Source organism: Crocodylus siamensis, chromosome 6 (assembly GCF_052110815.1).
Source record: "Crocodylus siamensis isolate JL-2025a chromosome 6, ASM5211081v1, whole genome shotgun sequence".
Taxonomy (NCBI): Eukaryota; Metazoa; Chordata; order Crocodylia; family Crocodylidae; genus Crocodylus; species Crocodylus siamensis.
In genome coordinates, this window is record NC_143400.1 from 36,626,541 (window position 1) to 36,645,133 (window position 18,593).

Sequence of the window (18,593 nt, forward strand, 5' to 3'; positions counted from 1 at the left end):
GCACACGCTTCATCAGGCATAGGATAGAGTAAAGATTGTAAAAGTTGTCCTAGATAGAAATGCAAATTTGTATTTCATATATTTCTACTCTTCTGTGAAATATGAAACATCATAACATGAAAGACATATACTTCTACATCCTGCTTGCCACCAGACAACTTCAAGGTCAAAAGACTTTTTCAACCTTTCTCTGTGCCTAACTGGGACAAAATGAACTATTCCAAACAGGAGACTTTCCCACACCTTCAGTTTTCCTGCAAAATATGACTTTTCATTTCTGCCTAGGAGAACTTTTACAATCTCTGCTCTCTCCTATGCCTGACGAAGGGTGTGTGTGTCCAAAAGCTTGCAAATAAATAAAATAAATTGTTTGCAAATACCTAGTTGGTCTAATAAAAGATGTCACCTCTTCCACAAGTTTTGATTCCTCTTGTCTTCATGTTCTTCCTCTGATTTTCCTAAATGCTGAAGCTGAAATCAGGGCCCTGTTGTGCAAGGTGCTGTACAAAGTGCCCTGAGAGGCTGTACTTGTCCTAAAGATAAGTAGATAAGCTGAACAAGGAGTAGAAGAAAGACAGAATTACTATCCACATTTTTAGAGGGGTATCTAAGGCTCAGAAAGCTCAAGTGATTCAAATTCATATGTAAAAAGCTGTGTAAGAGCCAGCAATTGAACCAAGCTCTCTTAAAACCTAATCTGATTGCTTAACTACAAAATGATCATTTCTGTCAGTCATAAGAATAATAATACAATATCAGAATCTATGGAAGAAGAACTGCTTGAAAAGTTTTCAGTGGAGGATTTACTAGTTCATAAAGCTCACAGCAGCATAGAAAGTTATTAAGAGAACCGCTTGATTCACAACCCATATTCTAATTACTTCCTGTTATGAGGGAGTTTGGATCCAGGTCCTGTTTTTACATTGCTGCCTGTCCTTTCTTTCTCATCCCAATGACCTCACAGTGCTGAGAGTTGATGGTGACATCATAATGACATCACAAAAGCATTAGGTACGTTAGAACATTGTAGCTGAGCAGTGGAGGTAGTCGAGGAAGAAAAGGAAGGAAAAGGCAAATGCCTTATAAACGTTTGAATGGGCCCGAGACCAGCTCTACACAGAATGTCCGGTTGCCTTTTATCATATCCTCTCTGTCAGTTTTTGTGGGAGGCCTGGTGGTCATAATAGCTGCCAGGATAGCCAAAAAAGTATACATTTTCATCTCGGAATATACTCGAAGGAGAAAGGTAATACCAAGTCTTCTTGAAGAAGCTTACACTTAAGTGCTAAATGGGGAAAACAGAAATCTTGAAAGTTTGCAGCCTTTTAAAAATTGGCTTCAGAAGAACAAAGACTACTTGTAATTATGCTCTGAACAAGAAAGTCTGTCTCTGACTAGATCCTTTTCTGTACTGTGCTGAGCACAGCGTGTGTTCAGAGCATATGTATTATGTATTGTGAGGGAGGGTATTGTGTTTGGGATTGCTGTCAAATCACAGGTGAGGAGGTGGAGGGTGATTTTTGTCAACATATGTTTCAAGGCACAAAATATATTGAAGTTTGCCCCTCCTACACACTAAAGAATATTCCCATACAGACAATGAGAATGCCCACACACATGCACACCTCCAAATACCCACAAACATACTCATGCACAAGTTGTATTCCCCTTTTCATGAATATATACAATTATCCATACACATGCACATTCACATTTACACTCGCATGCTTAAACCCAAACTCAGTATGATGGCATATATCCAGTACACACAAACATGCCTATAATGTCTGTCTCCCATACAAATATATAAACACCAGGTCAGATTTTCAAAGGAGCTCGGGGCAACTGTGTCATTCTGAGTACATTTCAGCTCTTAACTTTTTTAGACTCCTTTAGAAAACCTTCGTCTTGCATGCACAGACGCAGTTGCTCATTATTCACACAGTCACTCAAAATTCATTAACATTATGATGCTTGAAAAGCTTTTTGTTCATATTACACACCCAGGTTGCTTAATGACCTGATACCAAAAGAATTCAAATGTCTCCAGGTCATCTTCCTTAAATCATATCAAGCTCCCTCCCGCTGCTGTGGCATGCCACATCCTCCCATCACTTGCAGGAGGGGGTTTGATGTTATCACCCACTCACCTGGGTTGCGTAGGTGGAAAATGAGGGGAACACCTGTGCTGCTGGCAACCTAGTAGGCATCTCTGTTTGCCAGAGAATTAAATTAATTTCTGATCATCTGGCATCTTTTTGGCTGCTGCAGCAGAGATGGGGTTTGGTTCCTCCTTGTTGGCTCACTGGCTGCCAGTAGCACTTGGGGAACTTGGAGGAGAGAAGACATAGGGCTTGGTTTGATGTATGCTGTAAGGTACAGAGAGCTGAACTGCCAGAAGTGGATAAAAAAGGAAAGGAAATTCATGGACAATCCAGTCTAAAATGCAGGTGTCTGAATATTGTGCTTGGCAGGGGAACGTGCTTACTGATCTCTACCCACAGCATAAACCTTCATTATTTGCTTTAGCGGTTAATAGCTGTATCCACAGGACAAGAAGGGTGCAAACTGATGTTGCCAGGACATTTCTTATCCCACTGCTGGGATGCTGGGTTCACATACAAGAGGAAAAGAAGGGTGAATTCTTTAGGCCATCTTCAGACAAAGCCTGAGAAGTGGCATGTCCCAGGACACGCATGAGAGTATAGCTTAGAGATGGCCCAGAGGCCACAGGCAGGATCCTTTCCTGCTGTGAGTGGGAGCAGCATCCAAACAGGAGTCCTGCAACTTCACTCCAAATGCATTTAGCTCTCGGCATTTTTCTTCAGCCTAATGAGGCCGTTACATCAGGGTTGTTGGAATAAAATATTCATGAGAAGCTAGACTTCACCCTTTCTGTGTCAGACAGTTGCTCCAGCTAGTCCTGTGTCCCACCTCCAAGTAACCCTTACATGATGCCTTAGAGGAAGGCAAACAAAACCACTAAGAAACATAAAGGATCTGATCAGATTCATGGTACTTTGCATGAGGACAAAATGGCCTCTTTTCCTGGGAGACAACCATCTGATGCCTGGGATTGTGAAGTTTGTTTATCCCAGCATCATTGATTTAACTTGCACAGTTCTTGCAGCTTATTGATGGTGACAAAGCTTTGTGGCCTCTGTAGGAAAAAATGCCTTTTCTGTTTTCACTTTGGGCTGCTGTCACGTGTGTGTACATGGGTGTGTGTGTGCAGACGTTGTACTAAAATTGTTTGCATTTGTGGATGCCTGCATCTGTGTTTACGTACATACGAACAATTATGGGTATTTGTTGGATTATGCATGTTTGTGTATACATATGCACGTTTGTGTTCACCATGTGTGTGCATACCTGTGAATATTGGGGTGTGTGCCTACACTTACACACTGTATACTTGTCTGTGTGTACTTGTGGGTTTGTGTCTGTTTGTTTTTTGTGAAATCTTTTTTTTTCATCAGACTTCAACCACCTATTAAGAAAGTCCATTGTAAAGTTGTGGTTTCTACATGGCAGAGCAAAATGTGGTGGTAATGTGCAAGCAAGTACATGTAAAATCTGCATCTAGACCGTTCCAGTATGGTAAAGCTCAGTCTGGTTCCTGCCACGTCAGTCGAGGCAAGTCTCCCTTTTGCCTCGCTCATGAGACCTGCGGCCTATGGACCAAACCAGCGCTCTGTTTTGTCTGGCTGTGCTAATGTGGTGGGTGTATGACTTTAAAAGTCCTGTGAAGCAGTGCAACCTCAAGCAGGTCTAGGATCCCAATCTATTTGCATCTGTCCTAGGGAAAGAATAAAAAAGATGCTCACCAGCTGTACCGAAAGAAACAAAGTTCAATCCTCTGGAAAGGAGCTTTCCATGAGAGGGTGCAGATGATGCTATCCGCTCAAACTTTTGTGGGGAGAGTTCTGGTAAGTGATTGCTTGACACAAGCTTCCTACCCCGCAGGGCAGGATGAGGCATAGCTATCCAAGGACCCCTTAGCCTGGGGGTGGTGGGCAAAATGCCACCCAGGGGCCAGATGCAGCACACCAGGCCATTCTGTCTGGCCCATGGGGCCCCTAAAAATTTAGAAAATGTTTTTATCTGCCCCTGGCTGCCTATCATGTGGCCTTTGATGGCTTGCTAAAACTCAGTAAGTGACCCACTGTCCAAAATAATTGCCCATCCCTGCCATAGCTGGTCTTTTGAGGTTCTCACAGGCAAATCAAAACCCAAGTTTTGTGCACAAAGCTAAAGCAGCATCACTTTTGCAGCTCATACAACACAATTCACAGAGTGTCCTCCAATCACCTGGTAATACAGACTAGCTTGGGAGGAAGATGTGGAGCCTCCATATGCAGAGGGAGTGTAAAATGAAATGGCAGAAATGCATAAATGGGTGTTTATCTTGCTGGGATCCTTTGTCCCTAGCTGACTTCCTGCCCCTGGTGATCTTTGAGGTCCCTTCCAGCCCCAACGTCTATGAAATCTATGATAAACCCTGCTCCCTCCATATCTGGGTGGAGTCACAGGTTAGAAAGGCACAGTCTTTTGTGGATAATCAGAGGGACTCGATCCCCAGAGCTTGTTTGGTGCTTAACACTTGACTGAAACTGCCAGCAGTGGAGTCGATCATGATGGCAGTTCTCTTCCTTCCTTCCTCAATTCTCTCCTCCAAGTTGCAAACAAACAACGTGTGCAGGACACTAAGTGTGCTTTTGGATCTAAGCTAGTATCGAACAGGCAAGCAGACCTTTGTGACAGCCTCCTCCTTAACTTGTCTTTTAGGTGATACTGGTGTTCCTAATGAGCATTGGATCCCTCATTATCTACATTATCAACTGTGCCTCGTAAGTGGAATGCAGATGTTTTTATCCAAAGTGTTCTTTGCTTCCTCTTACAGAGGAAGAAGTTGGGGGGAAAATGCAAACAATTCAAAGTCAATTTTAGATGCGTCTTTCCAGTTTCATGTATAACAACATTTTGCTGTTTAGCTTGCAAAATCCAGCTGTGTTCATTCTGCTGCTTAGGTCAGCCATAGCAATAGAGGATATGGCTGATTATTTTATTGATGATGCAGTCAGCAGAATTGGTTCCTGCACAGATTCGTTTGGAATATCTAAGAAATGTCAGTCCCTCTGTGCTTCCACAAAAAACAAGTTAACATTTTAGGAAGGAAGAGTCTGTTTTTATGTGTAGCTCCTGCTTGGAGGAAAGTCATAATAAATAGGAAATTTTGGTGGTATCTCATGGTATGCTCTGGCATAGGAAAGTAGGCAGCAATTGCTATCCTGTTTGATATAGGCATACCTCGTTTTATTGCGCTTCACTTTATTGCGCTTCGCAGATATTGCGGTTTTTTACAAATTGAAGGTTTGTGGCAACCCTGCCTCGAGCAAGTCTATCAGCGCCATTTTTCCAACAGCATTTGCTCACTTCGCATTTTTAGCAATAAAGTATTTTTTTAATTAAGATATGTACATTTTTTTTTAGACATAATGCTATTGCACACTTAATAGACTACAGTATAGTGTAAACATAACTTTTATATGCACTGGGAAACCAAAAAATTTGTGTGACTCGCTTTGTTGCAATATTCGCTTTATTGCAGTGGTCTGGAACCGAACCCGCAATATCTCCAAGGTATGCCTGTATATACTATTGAAAATGGACAGTGACAAGATGGTTTGAGCTAACAGTGCCCAACATAAGGCAGTCATTTCATTTCATTTCATAGTGTGCCTGTAATTACATAGTTGTTACACTATAGTTGTTCCACTGCAACTGTTACAGTTTTTGCTTTATGTTGCCTTTAGCCAAGGGAAGCAGAAAGTTAACATTTAATATAGTTAGCACTTCCTAACTCTTTTGATTTCATGGGTACGGCACAGATTTTTATATTTAAGGAACATTGTATTTACACTGCAATCACTCACTCATTTAGTTAACCTTCCAGTTATTTAAATTTAGTAATAATTACAGACATTAAAAGCAGAACTTCGGTGTAATTACACTATAATTGCAATATAACTACATTTACTGATTATATAGTGTAATGGAAAAAGAAAACATCCTCAGAGCATTTTTTTTGCTGTACTTATTCAAGTTTCCTTAAACTATATTTCTTTTCCTTTCCTGTTCGTGGATTTAGATGCTCAAACTCACAAGTGCTCAGCAGCAAAATGAGGACCAAACTTGAAAAGTGCATTTTGGCACTTAAATGAGAACTGGTGGCTGAAGCCTGGCAGCTCCCACTGTGACATTTATATAGTTAAATTTTTAATGGAGCTCAGCACCTGCTGTACACCCAGCCACTGAGCTTTCTTTAAATCTGGCCACCTATTCTTGGTGGGAATTAAGGTCTTTTGGAAAACCTAGCCCTTGGTAAACAACTTGACTGAAATAAAATAACTAGACTGAGTACTAAAGCATGGCATGGCCCCTATCAATCTGCACTTGAATGCATATATTGTAGAGGAAGTGCCCAGGGGTAAAAAGATATTAATATGTAAAACCTTTTGATCGATTTAATATGCCACGGCATTGTTTCTCAGCATTTTATTTTGACTGGTGCATAACATCAGAAAAATAAAATGGAATGTTAAAACAAAATAAATAAAATATAAAAGCCCTGGAACAATCTGAAGTGAATTCAATCAGCAGGGGCAAACCTCAGAAGCAGAATTATACATCAAGTGCAATCCGATATTGTGTTTAATCCCAAGACATTAGAAAGCTGCCAAACAGCTCAGAGTAGCTTCAGAGGGAAAAGAGTTTCTTTTCAAGGCATAAACAAGCAGTTAAGATTATTTATGTACTCTTCACTCCATGAATAGCATTACACCCTCCAGGTTAAACTCAGTGTTTATGCTGTTTGACTTAGAGGGCAAGATTAACTGGCCAGATCTCTCCACCCAAAAATTCCCCGACCATGGGGGAGGCTTCATTTGGCTTTCAGATGCACGGCCAGCTCCTACATCGCCCCTCACTGCCAGCCAGATCCAGGTAGCATGCCAGTGATTGGGGTGTGAGAATTTAGCCTTTAATTTAATGCCCCACTGAAGTCTTGCCATTCTTTTCAGCGCAGCCAAGGTTTCACCCTGTTTGATTAAATACTGTGTATGAAATCGTCATTTTCAATTAATTTAAACAACATGTAAAGGGATCTGAATCTTGTAACTAACTCAGCAATGTTAATGGAAATGCGATATTGTTTATACACCCTCACTCTCTGAGTAAGCAGAGATTTAAGTTGCTTGATAAAATGCAGTCCTTTACCCATAGTGTGGGGGAAATTTCACATCCAAAATAAAACCTGATCCACTAAAGCTCTTAGGTGTTTTTCTTGTAGCTGCAATGGGTTTTGGATCAGGGCTTAACTGTTTAAAGCACCCTGGGAGTTCGTGCAAATAACAGTGACCTTTCCTCCCTTAGACCTATAGAATACTTCAGCTCGTTCCCAGATGAAACCCTTCCTGTAGATATGGGCTTCAACACCTTCTTCCTCTTCTATTTTGGATTACGGGTAAGGGCATTGTGCATTAAAGGTCAGTTGTAATAATTGGCCTGAATGTTGCATATTTCCACCTAGTTTTGTACCGTCAACACCTTCAAATTATTTTGCAGCTCTCATCAGGAATCATACATTCCCCTGCACTAATCCTCAAAACATTTAATCAGTTAGCTAGATTTCCCTTCTCTGCTCCCTTGCATGGCGTGGATCACAGTGTACCATCTGCTGAAATACTGTTAACTGCATTGATGCAAATTGTCTTTTCATCTTACATTTTGACACTGGAATTTTGTCCAAGTCTATAGAAAGGGAGATTTTCCTTATGACCTATTTGGGTTGCGATTGCCAGCCTCTGGATTTTTTAGTCCGTTGTCTTCTGGGATGTGGTAGCGTAGTTGTAGCTGCCGTAAAAAAATAAAAGACCATACAGGGAGACATGCAGATAAATGAGAATGAAGAGAAAAAGAGGGAGACATCAGTACTACACCTGTGAGACAATGGACCAAATTCCCCCTTCTTGTAACTGCATTCTCCACTGAAGTCGGCGCAGGTCAGCTAATTGTCACAAAGTGCATTACTTTGAAAGAAAACAAATTATTAAATGAGTACCCACAAGAGCAAAGGTTGGGCTGGGTGCTAGAGTGGTGGCTTCTGGGACATGAATTTGACACCGACTCTGGGCGTGTGAAGTCCACTTCCAAGCTGTAAATGGGCACATGGTCATTCAGGCTGGGAAGTCAAAGGCATTACTAGCCCCATTGTTCCCTGGTACATCATTCATTAGCTATCAAGAGTGGTGTGCCTCGGCTACACTAGCTTGACACAGGCTTTTTGGCCCTAGTGGGTCTCTGACTCAGAGAGGGAGTTCATAAAAAGGGCTGCGCTCTCCTTTCTGCTCTGATATGACCCACTTTTATGCCATTCTCATGCTGTCTGGCTTTCTATATGGCCTGTAGTTCTTGGCAGCTGACGACAAGCTGAAATTCTGGCTGGAGCTGAACTCCATTGTGGATTTCTTCACTATTCCTCCAGTCTGTGCCTCCTATTATTTGAAGAGGAACTGGCTTGGTAAGTTTGAGATCAGAATACAGTTTCCCATCACATTTATTTCATTTCTTATTTCAAAGCCTCTTATGTTTTCCTGTAGAGAGATGGAGGTTTTGTCCTCCATCTTGACTTCTCTTTTGTGAATGGGATCAGAACTAGGCCTGGTTGGAAAAAAATTCCCCACCTTGTCAGAGATTTGGATCAAGGCCTGTACAACCCTTCCTTCCACTCCGCTCTATCGATCTGCTTAACTTTTAATACTGTGCTTCACTGAGCATCTGAGCAGCTATATGAAATGTTACTCACTTGAGGAGTTCAGTGAAAAGAACACAGTGCTTCCAGTAAGAGTGCTTCTGTACCATCTGGGGTTAAGTCCATATGGCCTGGGTGTCACTTGAGCTTCATTTAGGCATTCAAGATGGAGCTTAAGGAACCTAATTCCTTATCTTTTTTCATAACACAAGCCTCTTCTGAGGCCTTAAGTGGAACTCAAGAGACGACTATGCTTGTGAGTAGCAGTGAATTTCACCGTCTGTAGCCAGTTGGATATGGCATCCGCTGTAGATGGAAATAGAAGTGCACACATGCACAAGATCTTGTTGTTAGATGGGTCCTTTCTCTGATTTCTTCCTTTTTTGATCCTATAGGTTTTCGATTTTTGCGAGCACTCAGGTTGCTAGAACTTCCCAAAATATTGCAGTTTCTGAAGATCACCAAGACCAGGTAAGCCAAAGTTCAATCACATGTCATCTACTCCCAGTTCCTATATTTTGGCTGGCTTAGCAGTTGGACCAAAATCATGAATGACAGCTCACGAAGTGGGAGCCTTTCCCCATGAGTGTTTCATTTTTGTTTGGTGGGTACAAGTGCCTGGGTGGACATCCAAGCCTGTGTCTTGGTTCATTAAACCTTCTGAGGCTGAATCATCACTCATTCACCACGCTGCCACTTTTCTAAAACACTGTATAGTTATTAAGCATGGTGCTGCTGATGCATCAGGCCTATAGAGCGAATGGTACCCAAATACAAATTATGGTACAAATAATTTTGTAGCAGTGCGGCTTGTCTTGTTTGGGAAATTATTTTATAATATTATCTGGGAAATGGCCAGTTACTGGGACCTTTTCTCCCCCACTACACACAAAGCAACTCTCACTAGTATCAGCAAGAGGGAACTGTGCATTTACAGAAAATCAGAGCCTCAATGAATAAGCAGCTGGGACCCCCATTAAATGATAGGGAAGATGAGTTATGAACAGAGGGCCTGATTCAGTGCAGGGACACTGATGTACACAATGGTCCAGGTGCTTTAATTAGTGTGACTGTTGGAACCTCACTAATTTAAAGCATGCCCCACCCCCCCACCACCTACCAGAGTATGTCTATAAACACCCTATGATAGTAGGAGGCTGGACTCAGTGACCTATGAAGTCCCTTAAAGTCATACACAGTATGTTTCTGTGTCATACTACACCTGATAGGACAGTATTTTGACTTGAATAAGTGACTTCGGGGTCATGCAGGAAGCTGTAATTTTTACATAGCTCATTCTCATACATGTTTTTTCCCCTCCTATCCCCAGTAATTCAATCAAGCTGGTCAAACTGTTAGCTGTATTTCTCAGCACCTGGCTCACATCTGCAGGGTTTATTCACCTGGTACGTACAATCAGCTACACATTTTCTAGGGACCACGAGTCAGTACTAAGACAGATGCTTTGAGGGTACATTTAGCAGCCTTTCACTTGGGAAAGGTAGAAAGGGAGTACTGTTTAAGTGCAAAGCCTGCTATAAAATTGCCTTCAGTGAAAAATGGGACAAAAGGGGGAAGGTGTTTTCTCTTAGCTGTAGCAGCCCCAAGGAAAATGTATACAGGTTCAGAAATTAATGGAGAAGGGCATAGGCTATCTAAGGTTCAGAGCCTATTTATAGTCAGGATATTGTCACTATCTGCATTATTATAGCAACATCATCTTAAGTGCCTGATGTAGATGTACTGCACCTGGGAAGTGGACACTGGTCCAACTTAACTTGCATATGTTACCAGACTAAAATGTACTGGTATAAGCTCCATTTTAAATTGGTGTTGTATAGGGTCATTTGTGTTTTACACCAGGTTAGCTACATTGATGTAGCTACAATTGTGCTTGTTTATTATACATAAATCTGGCTTCAGACCATAACTTCTGGCAAAGAGGCTTCACACCCTTGTTCGGGTAACAGAAGGAGGTGGTTGAGAACCCGGGTATATATTTGTGAGTTGGAACATGGCACCTGATGAATCTTCTAGCTGGTTTGTCAGCAGTGAAGGAGTACTGTAACTCCTGCTGGGCAATAAGCAGCAGGTCCATTACCAAAAGTATGACTGTTTCATCCCTGAGAGAACCAAAGTTGCATGGATCAGCAACAGAAGTGGTACTCCACCAGAACTTTCCAAGATGCACCCTTTCACGCTGGACCTAAATGTATTATTAATGGCAGATGACCTTATCTGAATTCTCCCTACTCTTTCTGTCTCAATTTTTTTCCTGCTAGGTGGAGAATTCTGGAGATCCTTGGATCAATTATGACAATTCTCAGTTCCTGAGCTATTTTGATTGTTTGTACTTGATAATGGCAACTATGTCAACTGTTGGCTATGGAGATGTTGTAGCTAAAACTTGCCTTGGTCGTGTTTCCATGATTTTCTTCATCATTGGCGGGTTGGTAAGAAATGCTTCTCTCCTTTCTGTGTCTGACCACTTCTCTGGAATTAAATGATTTGGGTGCCGGTACTCGTATTCAGGGGTGAGCTGTGAACGATGATGGCCTGAGCGGCTTTTATGACCAAACTAGATCTTAGAGGGTTGATCTTAGCACAATGCAAAAAGTATTTGGCTATAAGCTGATGCAGACATTTTTTTTTAGCAAATATTTACTACCACCACCACCAAAAATTCAATGAAGAAACCTCAGGCTTTGGAACAGAGACTCAGTGGGTGCATCTACACATGCATGAACATGTTTTAGTTGATGTGCATTAACTAAATCTAGTACCTCTATTGCAAAGTACTAGGAAAATGTGTATAAGCTTTCCTTAATGCACATTAACTAAAGAGCATGGTGTTTAAGGGCTCCTACACATGCATGGCGCCTGCTCCGATGCTCTGGAAATTTAGCAATTAATCGAGTCTGCTGGAATATGGAAATTGATGCACTCCAGCAGCGTGTCACATGTGTCAGCGTTGTCACGCAGCTCCGCACTGAAAAAATGGCAGTAGGGCTCTTTGAAATAAAACGTATCCAATGAGCTTTAGTTCAAAGCACCTGCCACCATTTTTTCAGCACTGGGATGCACGGTGATGCTGATGCATGTGACGTGCCGGTACTTTCAATTAGCGCAACTCACCAATTAAAAGCACCTGGCGCTGCATCCCAACACACACAAAAATGCCTTAAGTGACACTTGAATCTACATTAAAATCAGCTAATGTGTATTAAAGTGCATGTGTAGACCGGGCCAGCTTTAACTAACTGGAACTGGGGGAAAAAATGTTATCTGCCCACTACATTGTACTCAGCCACTGGCTCTGACCATTTTAATAGATTTTATCTTCACAACACTGAGGTCAGGAAAGTTTTTTATCCCCTTTTTACAGACAGACAGTCGATACAAAGGAAAGATTTGCTCAGAGTCCCTGATGTAGCTTCGGAGAAGTTGGAACTGAATTAAATTATCCTCCCAATATATTCCCATAGGATGACTTTCCCCTTCTTACAGGGATGCTTTCGCTTGGTTTTAAAGCTGTTAACATTGGCCAAGGTTGGAGCCTGGATACTGGTGTGGCTGGATCCCTGGGGCTAATGCATTGATTGCACTATCCGTATAGCACACTATTATACAGCGTGCATTTCACCACTTGGTACTGGTGGGGTTAGGAAGCAAATCTGAGGCTGCCATGGCTCCTAATGCTGAAATTTAGCATGGGTGGAAAAGGCAAAGGTGTCTGTAAGTATTTTGTATTTCATGACACTTTAGGTCCTGTTTGCAAATTTCATCCCTGAAATTGCAGATGTTGTTGGAAGCAACAAAAAATATGAAGGGTCCTACAAGGTGGTAAAAGGAAGAAAGTAAGTGTGACTGTTTTTATTGTCTTTGAAAAACAAATATTAGTTTAGTAGACAGGAGGCACCTCTACATATGCACTTAACTCCGGATTAGACTAACTGCGGAGTTAAGCGACACTGTCTACACATGCAACACTATTCAGCGGCAGTAAACTAATTAACACATCTGTAAGATAGTACTCCCCAACAGTACTGTCAGAGACATGACGACTTACGGAAGGGTAATTAACTGCAATTAAACACACATGTAGACGCCGACTGCAAGCATAAATTGTGTATAGTTGGCCCACCCAGCAGGGAACCAGACTGCTGCCTGCTACCTATCCACATGGCTCTGCATTTTCAGCACTCTTGTGCTCCAGCCAGCCCCTCTGTCACCCAGCGCTGCCATTTGGAGCCTGGGGCTGATCCCTTTCATGCTCCTGGCCCTGGTGTAAACTGCTGGCTGAAATTGCTGCTGTCCTGGGTGCATGTATAGTTGCTATGCCTGGGAGTAACTTACTCCAGCTCAAAATGCTCCAGAATTTATTGCTTTGAATTAATTGCACATGTAAATGCAGCCAGGGTGTAGGAAATGAAGAAACAAGGAGTAAAATAATCCTCAAAGAAGAGCTTGAACGAAATCCAAAAACTTTCTGTCTGTCAAACATGGTCCTTATCACCACATCTACCTCTAGCAGTTAACAGCTAGATAAATTAGAGCTAAGTCAGATGAAACAAGAAAACCACTCTCAGATTGAAACATGCTTTGCTAACATACTCTTCACTGCTTCATCTCTTTTCAATAGAACTGGTTGAAGTTTTTTGATCTTCTAGCCAGTGGATCTTGTTACACCTATGCGTGTTAGATTAACTAGCCCTCTGATACCTGGTATCTTCTTTCTGCAATTAACTCTCCTCTCAAACTTCTTTTATCCTAGTCCCTCCTAAATTATTCCCCCCCCCCCTTCTTACATCTAAACCATTTAAATAGCACCCTTGGGACTTTTAGTTCAAGTGCCCCCACTGCCATTTCAAAGAGTGGGGATGCTGATACAAGAGACTCAGGAGGCTGCTGGAATGGGGAATTCACTAGGCTCCAACACACTTGATTAATTGAGTCTTCTCCAACGTGCTGTAATTACAGCGTGTTGGAGCAGCCTTCATGCTCATGTACAGGCACTCCTTTTGTTTGCAAAATAAATCTTTCCATGGGCAGGATCATGATATATGGAATCACAGTCACAGTTACAGACACAAATTGGTTCCAAACCTTTGCTGTACATGACTGGGACCGCAGCCTGCCTAGAAGTTTGTACAGTATTCAGAGACATCTAAAGACTGATTAATGTACTACAAGTGAATATATCATTATAGGAGGTGCCATGTTTGTAGCGAACACTGTACAGGTTCCAAATATGACAGATGGCTCTCTGAATCTCTTTCTGCAGATATATTGTTGTCTGTGGTAATATCACTCTGGAGAGTGTGACTGCTTTCCTGCGAGACTTCCTGCCCCAGGACACGGGAGATATTTGCACTGAGATACTCTTTCTGGGAGAGTAAGTATCTCTGTATCTCAAAGACATGTCATATACACGTCCCGATCATGCTAGAAGGTTTAATTGCCAGGTGGATTGTGCTAAGGGAAGTCATACTTTATAACTAATTAATGGGAGATATGATAAAATAGGAGTCAGCTGAGGCCTTCCCACCTGGGGAAGTTCTGTGATGAAATGTTTTCTGTTATTGTTGTCTAAAGGAAATAAAATGACTCTCCTTTTTGATTCATATTTTAGACTTGCTCTGCCTGAGATTGCTTTACTTTGGCAGGACTCAGAATAGGCTGTCGGGTAGCTGTTGGTATTCTCAATTTTTCATGCATCTTTATATTTGTAGGCAAAAGTGTTTTCTTCCAGTTGCTCATAACTCATTTAGTCATATTGGGGTATGAAAAGGAAGGAGAATGGAACCATGCTGGTAGAGCTGAAGTCATGTTAGGCATTTCAGATGCATTATCCCCACAAATATCATCTTCTGTTTGGCTAAGGTCATGGAACAGGTTTCTAAAAGAAGAACCTTCAGAGGTGGAAAACTAAGTGGGAAGATGATTTTATTTTGGCAAGAGGTGTTGGAGAGATCAGTGGTGAGCCAATGATGGAGACAACACTTGTAAGAAGTTACTGGATTGGAGAAGCTGTAGGAATGAGACACAAAAATGATTCAAGGACTGCAAAATAATGCTTTAAATTGATAATTCAGTCTAAGTACCTTGTCAGATAAAAGATTAAGAATTGATTTGATTATAGTGCATAACTAACTCCATGGGGGCAATATACCAGGTAGTAAAGTCCTTTTTAATCTGGCAGAGAGAGGCATAACAAGAAGCAATGGCTGGAATTTAAAGCCAGGCGAATTCAAATGAAAAGGAAGGCACACATTGTTAACTTTGAGGGAGATTAATAATCCTACCAAGAAAACTACCAAGGGAAGTGGTAGATTCTCCATCTATTGCTGTCTTCAACTCTTAGTTAAAAAAAAAACTCCTATGGAAAATATTTTAGTCAAACATAATTTATTGTGCTCAGTAACAAATAACGTGACGATATTCTATGGCGTAGCACCTATGGAAGCTTCGAATGGATGTTTTAGAAGGTATTTCTCACCTTAAAGTCTATGAGTTTATGAGATGGGCAAAACACATTTTCATTTGGAATACTGGTTTTAAAAAAAAAAGTCTATCTGAGAAGTAAAAATATAGCAACTAGGTTTAAGAAGAGGAAGATAGGTGAAGTGTTGTATGGCGTGAAGAGAAATGATTCCAACGTCTTGCAAAGGGTGGGATTAGTCCCTGGCTTTCTATTTCACATGCTTTAGCACAAGGGGGCTAGGGTTGGTCTGTGCTCATTTTAGTAGAAAGGCTCATTTAAAAATCCTCATTGCAATTACAAAAAGAAAGAGAGAAAATCCAGGGAACATTTCCATGGTGGTTAAGCTTTACAAAGGTTTGTTTTTATTGCAGTCTAAATGATGCACCTTCACTGACCTGTCACGGTCCCATTAGGTTGATTTTTTTTTTCTTTTTTTTTTTTTAAATGGCAAATGTTATTGTTGAAAAGACTGTGAACATAAGTATTAGCACTTGAAGAGCTTTCCTCTTCTCTTCTGTATTTTCTTCAATGCATAGATCGCTTCCTAGCCTCGAGCTAGAAGCTGTATTCAATTGCTATTCACCCTACACCACTTTCTTCCATGGTTCTGCACTGAACGATGAAGATCTGAAGCGAGTTCAGGTAAGGACTCCCTTTTCTTTCTGCCCTTTTCATTTCATGACCCATAGTTTTGTGTCTCCAGCTAGAAGTTCCTTCCAGCCAAATGTTTAGATTTGGCTTGCCTACATTCGCACTAAGCAGACTACTTTGCAAGCAGCCCCATTTATTTCAGAGGAATACTTTGTAGAATTATATCCCTTTCAACGTGAGTATGATTGTAGGAATCTGTTACTAAATGTCTGCCTGCCTAGTGGAATAAGAAGTGCAAAGATGGAAAGGGAAAAATAAACGCCACAACCAAATTGCGATCTTTCTGCTTTTAAGAGGCATGAATAAAATTCCATGAAATGTAGCAGTTTTGGAAATTGGCTTTAAATTACTGGTTTTAAACCTCTGAGAATCTTGTTGATGGTTAGAAACAGCACTTAAAAAATCAGCAGTTTGAGTCATGTTTGTTTCTCATTCGGTTTGACTGGAAAATAGGAAGTGTATTTAGGAGGCACATTTTTTTTCTTAACATTGCAGCCTCTCGGTAAAATATCCTAATGAAGGAAGAGGGAAGGAATCTGGTTTATTAGTCTTTAGAAGTATATGTAAATAACTAGACTGAATCCAGGGCCAATCTTTTCTGGGTGTTGGCCTGTGTGAAATGCATTTGGTAGGCCTCCCTCCAGCTCCCGAAGGACAAATGAAATGAACCTGCGTTGGCAGTCTCACTGGCAAAGCCAGAAAGTGATCAGGTGATGGAAACTGAACTCTCCTAGTCTGCTGTAGTGTTTCAATATTTTTGGCAATTCACTGTTGGGGGAGATTTCAGTGCTGCTGCTTGTTCTAAGAATAGCAGCTGTGAATGTATCACCTTTTACCATTTTGACAGTGCAAATCTGTATCCTGCTCTATATGGGTTGCTTGAATGGAGCCTGTAGGCTCCTGAATCTTAAGGGGTGATTCAGTCTTGCATGCCAGTCCAAAACAGTACAGATAGGATGGTCCTAGGCTTGTTTTAAACCAAAGACACGTGCCATAAAATCAGCTTAGTACAGAGGACTGTTGTGCTTCATACGGAATTAAACCCCCATTCTGCTTTTCTTTCCTGGGAAATAGATGGGATCTGCAAATGCATGTCTGATCCTTGCAGACATTTGTTCTTCAGAACCTTACACTGAAGACACTTCCAATATTATGAGGTAGGGCCAAATCTCCCAATGTTTCCTTTCTTTGGCTGGCTGAAACTAACACCTGCAAGAAATGGGTTCGTCTTTCTGCTCGATCTCTTTTTTTTTTTTTCCCTGGCAGGAGAACACTAAGGCCACCTGACTGTTTTCCCGTATTTAGATGCCAGGTGTTATGCAAGACAACGGAGGCAACTGGCAGCAGTTTGGTCTCTGCAATCACAAAGACTTGTGTTCTTGCTTTCTCACATGCATGCAGGATGTTGGAGCTCTCAAAGAGTCATACTCCTTTATCTGGAGCAAACCGTGGTATGCTTTGCAAGTGTACTACCGTGTGCAGTAATTGCATGAGCTCTCGCATGCTGAGCAAGGTTGGGCTGGGTCAGTATTTGAATGGGCAACTCCTGGGGTGCATGGGGGAGCTGTATGTGGTGCTGGTGATTCAATAGGTAGGAGCTCTTCCTTTAGAAACAGTATAATTTGTATGGAGATTCAGTGACTCGGCAAATAAATCAAGAAGTATATATGTTTTTTTCTCACAGGGTGCTCTCTATCAAGAATCACTGTCCAAACACCAGAGTCATCATACAGATAATCCAGTCGCATAACAAGGTAGCACAGTAATTCCTGTGGTTTGTCTGTAAGTCTGTCAGTCATACTCAACATCCAGAGTAAGGCCATGGCCTCAGTGATGTTAGTGTTAAAGCTTCCTTTGGCTTCAACAGGACCAAGATTGAATCCTATTTATCTTGCTTCTTCAGTTACAGACCTAGAGTCTCCTTATAACTAAACAATAAATGATCAAAATGGATTTTTCTCCTACTTCCTATTGCCTGCTGTCAAATATTGATCGAAATAAAGATTCAGTTTTTTTGTACTGCCAAACTGCACATAGTAAACCATACTCTTAGAGAAACAGAAAGCCATTCTTTTCCCAAACGTATTTTGCATTGAAAACTGAAGACTGAAGAAAGTTTTATTTTTCAGGGTCGTGGTAAGCCTGCCTAACTTTATCTGCCCTTGTTCTTGCTTTCTTATCCGGAGACAGGCATACCTGCCGAACATCCCCAACTGGGACTGGAGAATAGGGGACAGCATCATCTGTTTTGCAGAACTAAAACTTGGATTTATAGCACAAAGTTGCTTGGTTCCAGGCCTGTCCACCCTCCTAACCAGTCTGTTTGTGAGGAATGAGAGTGCTAAGGTAAATGCTTTGCTTGTCCAAGTAGTGCAAATGCAGCCTTGGGGAATTTTATCTATATACATGCATCTGAAATGCTCGTTTGAGTCAAAAATCTGCATGGGTATTTTCAGTCTTGCCTTATCCATACTGTGTCTTAGATTGGCAGAGCAGATGCAGTAACTCAAGGGACTATTTTTATCGAAGGGTTTACTCAGTACAAGAGCAAACAAGGTTCTTTAGGTAAAGGTGATTTCTTTTATTAGACCAACTAAATAGTTGGAAAAATTGTTCATGCCAAGCTTTCGGGCACAAATGCCCGTC

General features: G+C 41.4%; 1 protein-coding gene across 1 annotated transcript in view; it reads left to right on the plus strand.

Annotated features, from left to right (window-relative positions):
- The first annotated feature begins 1,075 nt into the window (after positions 1 to 1,075).
- Positions 1,076 to 18,593, plus strand: part of KCNU1 (potassium calcium-activated channel subfamily U member 1) — a 72,108-nt gene continuing 54,590 nt past the window's right edge. The window contains 14 exon segments of the mRNA XM_090053910.1: positions 1,076 to 1,246; positions 3,810 to 3,929; positions 4,789 to 4,850; positions 7,435 to 7,525; positions 8,470 to 8,581; positions 9,208 to 9,283; positions 10,143 to 10,218; positions 11,095 to 11,265; positions 12,578 to 12,669; positions 14,097 to 14,207; positions 15,833 to 15,938; positions 17,022 to 17,104; positions 17,632 to 17,701; positions 18,138 to 18,293. Of these exon segments, the coding sequence (XP_089910036.1) occupies positions 1,076 to 1,246; positions 3,810 to 3,929; positions 4,789 to 4,850; positions 7,435 to 7,525; positions 8,470 to 8,581; positions 9,208 to 9,283; positions 10,143 to 10,218; positions 11,095 to 11,265; positions 12,578 to 12,669; positions 14,097 to 14,207; positions 15,833 to 15,938; positions 17,022 to 17,104; positions 17,632 to 17,701; positions 18,138 to 18,293 (1,497 nt within the window).